The following is an 11,846-nucleotide window of genomic DNA, read 5'->3' as shown; positions in this document are numbered from 1 at the left end:
TGGGGGAATTAACCAGGGGGACACTTCCCAAAGCTCTGGGGTGGATTCTCCAGTGCTGATGATTTCTGAATGAAGCCTCAATGTGCTTCCCAGGGATCTGCTCTGGGTGACAGAGGAACCATCCAGGGCAATCCCAGGGGCTGGGTGACACAAGGGTTGGACTCCATGAGCACAATGGGCCCTTCTGGCCTGGGATCTCGGAAAAGGGCCCGGAATGAGGTTTACTTGCCATGGTGTGTGGAAGTGGGGGCAAGGCAATGAGTGAGGCTGGTTTGTGTTCCTGTCTGCCCAGGACGGATCTTTTACCCTTCTCCCTTCTCCTCATTCCATCCTGGCATCTCCCTGCCCACTGACCCCGAGTCTCTGTTCCAGATCCCCTGCCGGCCCCCAGCCTCTCTCTAGACCGCAGCTACCGAGTCTATCTCCCAGGGGAGCAGGTTAACCTCACCTGTTCAGCTCCTTCAAATGGATTGGTCTCAGGATACAGATTCTTCCTTCAAAATGAACAGCAGGAGCCCAGCACAGTCCCACACCCAAATGCAGGGGCCCGGCTGGAACTCATCGCTGAGAAGGGAAGGGCTGGGTCCTACACCTGTGCATATTGGAGACGGGAATACAGTGGAGAGATCTCCTCTGGGAACAGCAATTCCATCTCCATCACTGTGAGAGGTGAGCCCCAGCACCCCAGCTCCTCACCTTCACCCTCTATCTGCCCAGCCTCCCTCCCTGCATCTCAGAGAGTCCATGGTGGGACTGGGGCTCCCAGCTGCTCAGCATAGACTGGGCATTGCCAGGGCACTGCTGTGGAGAGCTCACAGCTCTGGGGTCCTGGGTGGGCATTACCAGGGGGGCACACTCTGATTTCTGTCAAAACAGGGATTGGTGTCTATCCTGTTATGCCAGACCCTGGCAGCACAAATATGTCAGGACCCCCTACGGGTCACATGTATGAGAGGGGCAGGAGCTACCCCTGGGGTGAAAGCAGCAGTGGATACAAACTCTTCTCTCAAAGCAGGGATGGAATCCCCAGAGAGACCCCTGCTGGGTGGGCCCCTTCTTCTGTATCTAACCCCGACCCTGGTTTCCAAACCCTTCCACACCCTTCACTTCTCCCTTAGCCCTGCCCACCCAGGTACCCCACCAGGGAACCTTTGGATGGCTGTGTGATATAGGGGCAAGGTGAGACATTGGGCGGGGCAGGCGGGGTGCACTGGGATTTCAGCGGGGCATTTATTTTTCTATGGGAATCTCTCTAGCTCAGTGTTTCTTAAACTTTTTAAGACCATGGAACACCAAACAAACTTTTTTTTTATTGGAAACACAGAGGGAAAATTGTTGAGGGGGGAAAAAAGAAAAAAGAAAAGGTTGTGGCCCCTTTAATTGCCACATGTGTTGTCCTGACTGAGCTTCCATCTCCACCCAGCAAAGGGGGAAAAAAAACTAAAAGAGACCATGGCACACAGTTTAAGAAACACTTTAGCTCCATTTAGGCAGTAACAGCCTCCTCCCCTGCATCTCTGCCTCTCGGCTCTCTGTGTCACTTCTCCTGCACTGGAATCTGACCCATTGTCTTTTCCAGACCCCCCAGAGGCTCCCACCCTCACCCTGAGCCCCTCACACCAGTTGTACCTATCTGGGGAATCCGTGCAGCTAACATGTTCTCCTCCCAGTGGCGACGAGGCAGTTGCAAGATTTCAATTCTCCAAGGAAGGGAAAAGGATCTTCCCACCTGTTGTCCCACCCAGCAGCAGCTACTCTGATGTCAGGAACTTAAAATTGAAGGCCGGGGACTCCGGGTCATATACCTGCCGGTACTGGATACACCCGCCCGGGCGGGAGATCCAGTCACTGGAGAGTCCCTCTGTTCCCATCACTGTGACAGGTAAGTGCTGGGCTGTCCCCAGCTTCCCTTGGTTCGTTTGTGCTAGAGAGACACATTCCCTGTGGGAAGCCAGGACTTCTAGCCCATGAGATGAGTGTTGCACAGACAAAGCAGGGTGCTCACGTCCCTAGGTACAAACATATTTGTGTTTGTGTGTGTGTGTGTGTGTGTGTGTGCGTGTGCGTGTGCATGTGTGTGTGCATGCATATGCACATGCATCTGGTGAATGAGAGTCTGACAGTGTGATTGTCCTGCACTGACACATATGGGCTTAAAACATAACCCCACATAAGGAATGAAGGCTGATGCAGGGAGCCAATCAGAAGCAGGCTAGAATCAGCCAATCAGAGCATAGCTCTTGCGCAAGAAGCCCTCTCTTCTGACTCCATACTGTAAATCTTCTTGCGCAAGAGCGGCAGGGCAGTGTGGACACTGCTGGTTTTTGCGCAAGAACGTCTGTTCTTGTGCAAGAACCTGCCAGTGTAGACATAGCCTCTGTGTCCAGACTCTTATGCAGCCTTGTCCCTCTCCCTGAACCCAGCTCATCCCGGCTGCCTCCAGATGAAACCTGTGACCTTTGGAAGGCCGTGTAATACAGCATCACAGAGAGACACCTGACTGAGGGCAGTGAGGTTTCAGGGGGGCATTTATTTCTCTGTGGGAATCCCCCTCTTCCTCCACTTAGGCAGTAACAGCCTCCTCCCTCAGCTTTGAAGTCTAACCCATTGTCTTTTCCAGACCCCCCAGCAGCTCCCACCCTCTCCCAGAGTCCCCTGTGTCAGCTGTACTTCTCCAGGGAGTCTGTTCAGCTCACGTGTTCTCCTCCCAGTGGTGATGAGATAATTACAAAATTTCAATTCTCCAAGAATGGGGAAAGGATCTTCCCATCTGGCAGCAGGAACTCCGATGTCATGGACTTAACACTGTGGTCAAGTGACACCGGGTCATACACCTGTCGGTACTGGATGCATCTGTCTGGACGGGAGATCCAGTCTGTGGAAAGTCCCCCTGTCTCTATCAGTGTGAGAGGTGAGTGCTGGGCTGTCCCAGCTTCCCCTAGTGTTTTTGTGCTATGGAGGCACATTTCCCATGGGAATCCAGCACCCACAGCTGATGAGATGAATGTTGCACTGACAGAGCAAGGCTGGTCACCTTCACTGGTACAAACATACCCGCATGCACACACACACCTGTCTGCTGAATGACAGTGTGACAGGGTGATTGCCCTGCACTGGCACATATGGGGTTAAAACAGAACCCCACATAAGGAATGAGGGCTGAGGCAGGGAGCCAAACAGAAGCAGGCTAGAGTCAGCCAATCAGAGCCCTGCTGGGCAGCATAAAAAGGTGGTTGGCCAGGGGACATCCAGTCTCTCTCATGCCCTGGAGGGAGAGGGATGGAGCTCACTGCTAGCAGTGGTGCCTTGGACATTGGGGTGTTGCCTAAACTGTATGTGTAGTTGACAGTTTTATAGCTGCATCTGTAATTGTTGCTTATTGGAAACAGAAGTACCAGCACAAGGTTTTTTGTCCTGTGTTTTTGACGTGGTCTCGCCTACCATGCTTAATTTGTATTGTTATTGAAAACATTCCTCTCGCAGTTTCTCACTCCCAAACCATGCCTGCCTGCTTTTGGGCACCAGACTTGCTTTTAGGGATCCACACTGTGGAAAAGGCGGATATCACCATTTCTCATCAAGGCAGGGCTGTCTAGGCTCCCCTACACAGAGGTGCTGGAGGGAAGACAGGGGGGCCAGGGGAGCAGCGGTACCTTGGACAGCACCATACTGTGGGCAGGCAGGGGGAGCCAGGGCAGCTCTGGCCAGACTCACTCCCAAGCTGGCAGCCCAACAACATGGGCCTGAGGAGACACCAGGGCTGCCTGGGGGCATCTAGGGCAGGAATGGGCAGTGGGTCCACCCCTCCTCCATTTAACAATGCTGAAACGAGAATGGGTTGGTGTCCAAGGCAAGCCAAAGAAGCTGCTTGAAAGTATAGCAGGATTTGAACAGCTGGGGTGTTTGATTGAAACCCACATTTCAGACCAGGTCTGTAACATGTGTCAATGTCACAGAAACATCGATTCTGAGGCCATAAGGGCTGAGTGATCATCTGCTCTGACCCCACAGAGCACAGGGCAGAGCCCTGAATGAACCCTGCTTGGCACAGGGCAGATCTTTCAGAAAACACACCCAGTGCTGGCTGGAAAATCACCAGTGATTACACAGCCTGTGCCATACTCTGGGGGCTGGGAGCCAGGATGGAGGCAGCCTGGCATGATTGTGAGGGCGGGGCCAGACCTGGGAACAAGGGAGGAACGGGGCAGGCACAGGCTGGGAGTGGGGAAGGAACATGCTGGATACTGATCGCAGGAGCCTAGCAAGGAGCAGGATCCCTCGCAGCAGCAGGATGTCACAGCTGCTCAGCCAGGTCCCAGCTGGGTCATTTCCTGGCTTCAGCAGTGTGTGCCCTCCAGTCATATGACCCCAAGCCCTGGGTGACTTGACTGGCCATCCTAGGGGCCTCACCTGCCAGGATCATTAAAGGGCTGTTCCATCTGTCCCTTACAGGGCTGAAGAGAGAGCATCAGAGACCCTCATTCCCTCCTGGCCCTGCCTTCTAGTCCTGCCCCTCCCAAGGACCCTCCCTGTGCTGGGTCCCCGTTCACATGTCCACTTCTCAGTGCATCCACCCTGGCAACATCTGATGATGCAGCTGCAGAGATTTGGATGGGGCCCCAGAGCTGTGCAGAGGCCTGGGAGGAACAAAGGGGAGACTGGGAGAAGCTGTGGATGGGACTGGCTGAGGGGGAGAGGGTCACTATTTATATGAGTGGAGTGCTGCTTGTAAAGAGAGTTCTCTGCTTCCTCCTTCCCTCTTCCAGCCCGACCGTTACCCCCCAAGCTCACTGTGATCCCACCACATCGCATCCTCCTACGCGGTGAATCTGTGAACCTGACGTGCTCAGCTAGCAGCTTTTCCACCCAGTCCGGGATCCGTTTTTTTAGAGATGGGCAGAGAATTGATTCTGGAGAGCTCCTCAAATCTTGGTTCCATGTCAGCACCTCCCTTCTGCTCTCGAATGTGTCTGAGTCACAAGCTGGAGCATACAGCTGTGATTACTGGAAGATAGAGTCTGGGCGAGAGATCCCATCGGAGAGGACTCAACCCATCTTCATCACAGTGATTGGTAAGTGCCCCTGTCTGCCACAGGACCAATAAACAGCCCCAGGGTCTTTCTGCTCCATGTACCAGCATGACACTACCCAGTTTCTCAGGTCCAGGGCAGGGCAATTTCAATCCCTGTCTCTGGTCAGTGTTGCTCCCTAGGTCCTTGGCTTCACCTGGAGGTTCATCAGTGCTTTGCTGGAGATCTGGGGCTCCCGGCCATCAGGAACATCTCTGCTCTCTGTCAAGCCATGGGGGGTTGGACACCCCAATTGCAAGGAGATGCTCCCAGCTGATCAGTGAGGTGGCACCTCTGTGCTTAGATCATTTCATTGCCTCCATCCCTGCCATTTCCTATATGACAATCTTCAGGAGACAGAGCAGTCAATGGCATCTTGCCCATTCCCCCATCACCTCCGTATGGACATCAAGCAATAATCCTCTGTCTCCTATTGGCCAAACCTCTGTCTCCTACACAGGGCAGGGCTGAGGTACAGAGGTGCAGGGTCTTTCTGATTCTTGAAATGAGTTTGATCTGCTACCATCTGCCCCTCACCTCCCAGGGCTTTCCAGAGCTCTGCCAGCTTTGACCCTTCTTCTGTATCTAATTCCTACTCTCTTTTGTATCTAATCCTGATCCCATCCTGGTCCCTTTTCCTGAGTCCTGATCTCCCCATTAACCACCCTGGAGAGCCTGTTCCCCTCACACGCTGGGCTGCTCTGGGGGTCACAAAGCTGCAGGATCCCAGTGTGACAAAGCAGGTGGAAGGAGCATCTCAGCTGTGGCTCAGCCAGGGATGCTTTCCTCTAACCCTGAATATGCAAACCACACAGGGCTCTAGGCCATGCACCTGTTGGTGTTGGAGAGATCAAAGCTCTAAAAAGCCAGTATCCATCAGCCTGGGTGGCGTGGCATGGAGTAGGGGGATTCTGGGTGTTTGTGTGTCTGTGTGTCAGAGACTTTCTCATGATTCCCTCCCCACCTCCTCTATGACCCTCCACCAGCTTCCTGTCATCTCACTGGGCCCCCTGGACCCACCAATGTAACAGTGAAGCTGGTCATCCTGAGTGCTTAGCTCCCTGGGGTGAGGAGAGGGTGGGCTATGGGTTCTTCAGTCAGAGAAGGAACCAGACCTTCAGTGGGGTCTCCAGGCAGGGCACCTGACTTTTCAGCACAAATGACAGCAGAGAGCCAAGCCTGCACTACATGCACTGTAGATTGGAGTCTGGGTGACAGAGCCCATCCAAACTGAGTCCTCCTTCTCACCAGTATTGGGTGAGAGAGTATTTCCATGTGGAGGTGGTGAGACATGTGGGTCATCCATGGGGAGGCCCTTTCTCCATCCCTATCCAGCTGCAGCCCCAGCCATGCTCTCAGTACCCCCTGACTCTCCTCAGCTGGGCCCCCAGCCTCTGCACTATCCCAAACATACACCCACCCAAGAACATGGCTGCTATACAGGTCCTGCGGCACCTTAAAGATCAACACATTCATTTGGGTCTTAGTGTGCATGGCCTTGTGACGTAGTGGGGGCACCTCGCTGGTTGCTATGCTGGGCAGTGGGCTGTGGGTGACCTCCACTGGCTGCTGTCTGTAGCACAGCACAGAAGGGCCAGGGGTGAGTCATTATGCAGAAAGGGTCTCTCAACCTGTCCGACCAGCGACCCCCCAGGGAGAGGAACAAAGGAAGGTGGAATGCCACCCCTGGCTGGGGGGCAGGGCTGGAAGTAAGTTAGTTTCTGTCTGGGAGCATGAAGGAGACAGACTAGGGAAAGGGGCTGGAATTTAGGGGCCCAGTCTCCCCCATCTCAAGGGGGCCTGAGGCATCCTAGCCCCATTTCCTGTAACCAGATTACATCTATGCTGTGCTGTATCCTGGAGAAGTGATAGGCTTCCTCTATTCTACTGGCTGGTGGAGTCTGTTTGTGCCACTACGGGGGTGCAGGAGACGCAAAAACCCCTACGCGTCATCACAGGCCTCTTGCCCAGAAATCTTATGCCCAGCTACATTTGTTACTCCGTAAGATAGGGGTTCTCAAACTGTGGGTCCCGACCCCCCGAGGGGGTCACAAGCAACTTAGAGGGGGGTTGCAGCAACTTAGAGGGGGGTCGCGGTATCACAAAGTTTGAGAACTCCTGCCGTGTTTCTGGTGACACAGACGAACACAGCTGCCCCTCTGTATCCTCTATGTACATCAGCACAGCCAACGACACCTCTAGCCAATATGTCTTCCTGGTTTCCAACATGGATGCCCTTCAGATAGTTGCGCAACAGATGGCCTCTCAATATGGGCAAGAACATGGCTGCTTTGTGCCTCTGTCCTCTGGGAATGTTGGATCTAGGCCAGTCTGGCCAGAGAGGCCGGATCACCAGACTCCGAAGGCCCTCCCTGTCTACAGAGGGTTCCATAGGTTCAGGGATTAGCAGAAACCAAATCACGTCCTGGTAACCCTTTCCACCTTCTGAAGAGAAATCCCAGCCCCACTTTGTATCTGAAGGAAGCCACCCTCAGCCTCTGGCCCAGTTCTCGCTTATTTCTGTGGGGTCCTGAAGTAAACCAGAATTTCTGAGGAGAGCACAGATCAGTTCTGATTATATTGAATTCTGGGCACCATCCCCACTTCAGCTCCATGACCTCTCTCTACTGAACCCCCCTTGGTTATTCCCATAGATTCCCTTCCCCAGCCTTCGCTAACCACGGATCCCCCATCTGGAGCAGTGAGCGAAGGGCTCCCCCTGCTCATCACCTGCACGGCCCCCAGGGATCTCGTCAAGTGGAGGTTTCACTTCTACAAGGACGGAATCAAATTTGTTCCTGGGGAAACTGAGTCTGAGATCAGCACCACAGAGAGCAGCACCAGCTCTATGAACGTCTCTGTGCTCTGCATCCCATGGGCCAGTCTGAACAATACCGGGAAATTCACCTGTGGGTACGAGGAGAACGTGAGTGGGAGGTGGATCCCATCCCCCAGGAGCCAGGCTGTGAATGTGACTGTGACAGGTGAGTCTTCCCTAATGTCTTAATCCAGCTCCTTGTGCTGCTCCCACTGGAGGAGATCCAGGTGCTGCTCTGGGAAAAGAACATTGGATGGGATGAGAGATTTCACTTGTGACAGAAAACAAAGTGGAAATAAAACCCCGATGTCCCCCTATGACTTTTCTAGCTATGAAACTTCAGTGGCCTAGGATCTGGGCCCCTCACAGTGTTGTTAATGCGTTTAGTCTCTCGGTGCCCATTTTAGAGGTGGTGAAATGAGACAAAGAAGAAACAAGTCCCACAGTCAATTTGTGGTATATCAGGGAGTCGATCCTCCCCCACAGCCAATATCAAAGACCACTCCCATAAACACTGGACCTTCCTTCCTCATTTCAAAAGAGGAGCAGCCAACATAGTGAGGTGTTATGACAGGAAATTTGTTGCCAGGGCAGATTCCTCTGTGGCCTCACACCTTCTATCAAAGCTGCCTGTCTGTTCTCATTTGCCCTCCCTTCTCTTTCCTTTGCACCAGGGACAGCCTCCCCCCAAACCCGTGATATTCTGCTGATAACTGGTGGCATCTTGCTTCTGATTGTAGCCCTGGCTGCTCTGATCTGCTACTGCCATAGGAAGAACAGAGGTGGGTGAAAAGGAACGAGAGGCTGAGATCTCCCACCTGCACCTGAGATCTGGTCTAGTCAGAAACTGTTCTGTAGGGATCAGTGTAAAGAGTTTAAAATATTAACAACCACAAAGAATCCTACTATGGTGCAGGTATGGAAACCAAATTGATCCCTATATTTTACGAATGCCTGCCTGTCAGTTTGTGAATCTCTTTTTTCATGAACTCCACCTAAATGGTAAGAGGTAAAACCACTACATTTGATATGCAGCTTCCTCTTATCCTAACTTTACAGCAAGGTCAGGGTTTGGGTGTAGAAGACAAAGGGAAGTGCCAGGAATGGGACTGTTATCCAGAACATGGAAAGCGAGGGAAGAGAGAGGAGGGATGCAATACTGAGAGTGGCCACTGGGGGCAGTGAGTCCACAGGGGAGAGCTATATGCAGAGTGGCCACTGAGGCCAGCTGCACCGCCCAGAGAGTGTCCAGTAGGACTGGAGCTCTGCCACTTTGCCTACCACCAGAATGAGTAAGTATCCACCTGCCTCAAAGCCCTTTCCCCCTGGCCCTCTCCCAGTGCTGGGGGAGGGAAGCCTGTGTGCAGGCAGAAGGCCCCTGGCAACTGGTGTTTTGGGTCAGAGATAGAAGGCTCCTGTTATCCAGTGAGACTGGAGAAGGGGAGCCAGAAGGCCCCTGGTGATGGGGGGGAGGGGAGAAATCCCTGCCAGATGGGTCACCCTGTCCTGAGCCCATCCTCACCTCCAGTCTTCACTCTTGTACCCCCACACCCCAGTCTCTTTCCCTGCATCCCCACATCCATGCCCTGATTCCTGCAACCACCACACCACCACCAGCTCCTTGCCTGAAGGACCCAGAAAACACCTGGTAAATTATCTTGTCCAAAATATGCAGGGCACGTGAGGCATTTAACTTTGAATGAGAGTAGGAAGACAGAGTTCTAAAAGGACAACTGATAGGTTATTAAACATATATTGGTGCAAATTCAGCTTTATCAACATCTGATGTCAAATAACCCACTCAGCTGAAGTTTGATTTCAGACGAATGATTTCAATTGATGTCACCACTAAGGCTTTTGGTTGTGCTTAGGGTGAAGTGAGGGTAAAACAATTCACAGAAGTCTCCATGCCTCGGGGATGCCTCGGGGATGCTAAAAATATGTATGAGCAGAGCAGAGCAACTCTGGGCACAAAGATCTACACTAGACCAGGGAGATCGGCGTAAGGTGCACAACTCCAGCTACGTAAAATATGTGGCTGGAGTTGACTTACCTTAAGCCAAGCAAATGCTTCCATTGGCTTCCCTTAGTCCTTGCGACTGCAAGGAGAATTGGTGTCAACCGGAGCCTCTCTCAGCATTCCGTTTAGTGGATCTTATCTAGACCTGTTAAACTGAATGCTAGAGAATCAATCTCTGGCCTGGCAAGTGGAGAGATGGGCTGAGTTTACTCAAGGGCATGCTCTGTAGCTGGGCATTTCCTCAGGGTTTGTCCCCACCACAGCTCTGCTCTTCCCTGGTTCTGTTTTAGTTCCAAAGACTCTGAAAAGCACTGAAAGGTCTGAGCCTGCAGAACAGACCAGGAACCTGGATCCGGGCCATGATAGCAAAGGATCAAACGCCATGGGTCCTGGAGCAGAGCAGATGGAACAGGTAACATGAATACACTGAGGCTAAGTTAAAGAACCATCAGAATCCAACCTCTTTGAATCTTTTGCCCAGGTCTCAGATATTTCTGACTCTCTAGGGTGTGGCCATCAGAAAACTGTCACTAGGCGACACTGCACAGAGTTTGATGATGCAGAAGGAAGGGATGGGAATTGTCCATCCCTTTCTCCAAACTGCCACCCAATCACAGAACTGTAGGGCTGAGAAGGGACTTACAAGAGGCCATCAGTTCTGGCCTCCTGTGCTGTGGTAAAATTACTTAAACCTGGATCAGCCTAATGGGTGTTTGTTCTATGACAGAGATTTCCCAACATCCCCCGGTCACCTGTCACAGTTTAACTTCCCTTAGAGGTAGAATATTTCTCTTAATACCGAAGCTAAACCTCCCTTGCCACAGATTACACCCAGTAGTCCTTGTCCGAACTTCAGTGGGCATGGGGAACAGTTGGTCACCATCCTCTTCGTAAGGTTGGCTTCATGTTCCCTCTCAGACGTGTTGTCTCTGCTCTGGAACCTCCCAAATTTCTCTACATGTTCCTTAATGTGTGATGCACAGAACTGGAGACACACTCCAACTGTGGCCTCACCAGTGCAGCATAGACAGGGACGATTATCTCACAGGTGTCTTCCTGAATGCCATAGCCTCTTTCTCAGCTGTAGCATCCATGCACCCCTCCTCCTCATCATTTCTCTTTCCTCTCCCAGCAGGGCTCAGAAGTCACCTACGCACTCTTAGCTCTCCCAGCCTCACAGGCCAACATGACCCAGTCAAAAAACAAAGCCAAGCCTGCTGAACATGAACATGTGCTGTACAGTGAGGTGGTGACAACCCACACCCAGAAAACAGCTAAATAAGAGGGGAATCCCTCTCTGTTCCTCTGTATCTTCTCCTCCCCCTTAACAATTCACATGCTGAACCTGTTACACCCCTGCAGTCCTTGTATGGCATGTACCAAAGGGCTCACCCAAGTTTCTGCTGTCAGAATATTTAGCCAGCCAGCATCTTACCAGAGATCATGGAAAAACTTGTGGCCATGAATATCACTGTGTGGTGTGTCTGGGCTGTGTGCAAAGGGTTACCCATGTAGCTGGAAATACATTCTGACGATATTTGAAAGACTGACCAGAGTTAGACACAGGAGAGTGGGTTTGTGAGTTTATGTGGATCAAGCGACCTGTCAGCTAAGCAACACAGTATGGCTGGTGTGCTGCTGGCACGTTTGATGCCAGCTTTTGCTTTGGCTGCTGGTGTTAGCTAAGCACCAACCTCATAACTGGAGACCAGGCTAAGTCACCTGGGTGTTTTGCTCAATATTGGTATTAAAGTTATAAGAATGTTTCTTAATATAAATATTAAATTTACACAAATGTTTTTAATGTTTAGACTCTACAAAATGCTTATATGTTGTTGTCTGCATTAATCTCACTGATAACGTGCATACACCTTGTTATCAGGTGATATTTAAGTATTTCCTCTCAAACTGAACACCCATACAGTGTGGACAGAAGCAT

General features: G+C 51.9%; 1 protein-coding gene across 1 annotated transcript; it reads left to right on the top strand.

The window, feature by feature from the left end:
* The first annotated feature begins 385 nt into the window (after positions 1-385).
* LOC142821256 (low affinity immunoglobulin gamma Fc region receptor II-like) lies at positions 386-11,615 on the top strand. The gene is made up of 8 exons (XM_089774116.1): positions 386-669; positions 1,580-1,882; positions 2,621-2,911; positions 4,767-5,072; positions 7,724-8,053; positions 8,562-8,669; positions 10,198-10,319; positions 11,040-11,615. The coding sequence occupies exons 3-8, from the start codon at positions 2,794-2,796 to the stop codon at positions 11,187-11,189; spliced, it is 1,134 nt and encodes a 377-aa protein (XP_089630242.1). The 5' UTR covers positions 386-669; positions 1,580-1,882; positions 2,621-2,793; the 3' UTR covers positions 11,190-11,615.
* The last annotated feature ends 231 nt before the right edge of the window (positions 11,616-11,846 follow it).

Source organism: Pelodiscus sinensis, chromosome 30, assembly GCF_052426305.1.
Source record: "Pelodiscus sinensis isolate ZL-2025 chromosome 30, ASM5242630v1, whole genome shotgun sequence".
In the NCBI taxonomy this organism is placed as follows: domain Eukaryota; kingdom Metazoa; phylum Chordata; order Testudines; family Trionychidae; genus Pelodiscus; species Pelodiscus sinensis.
Note: the sequence above shows the minus strand (reverse complement) of the source record. Positions and strands in the feature narration are given on the sequence as shown.

Excerpts from the sequence above, each read along its gene's own strand:
- LOC142821256 (XM_089774116.1), top strand. The coding sequence starts at position 2,794 with ATGGACTTAACACTGTGGTCAAGTGACACCGGGTCATACACCTGTCGG. Across the intron at positions 8,054-8,561 it reads TGTGAATGTGACTGTGACAG|GGACAGCCTCCCCCCAAACC; the intron begins GTGAGTCTTCCC and ends CCTTTGCACCAG. Across the intron at positions 10,320-11,039 it reads GAGCAGAGCAGATGGAACAG|CAGGGCTCAGAAGTCACCTA; the intron begins GTAACATGAATA and ends TTCCTCTCCCAG.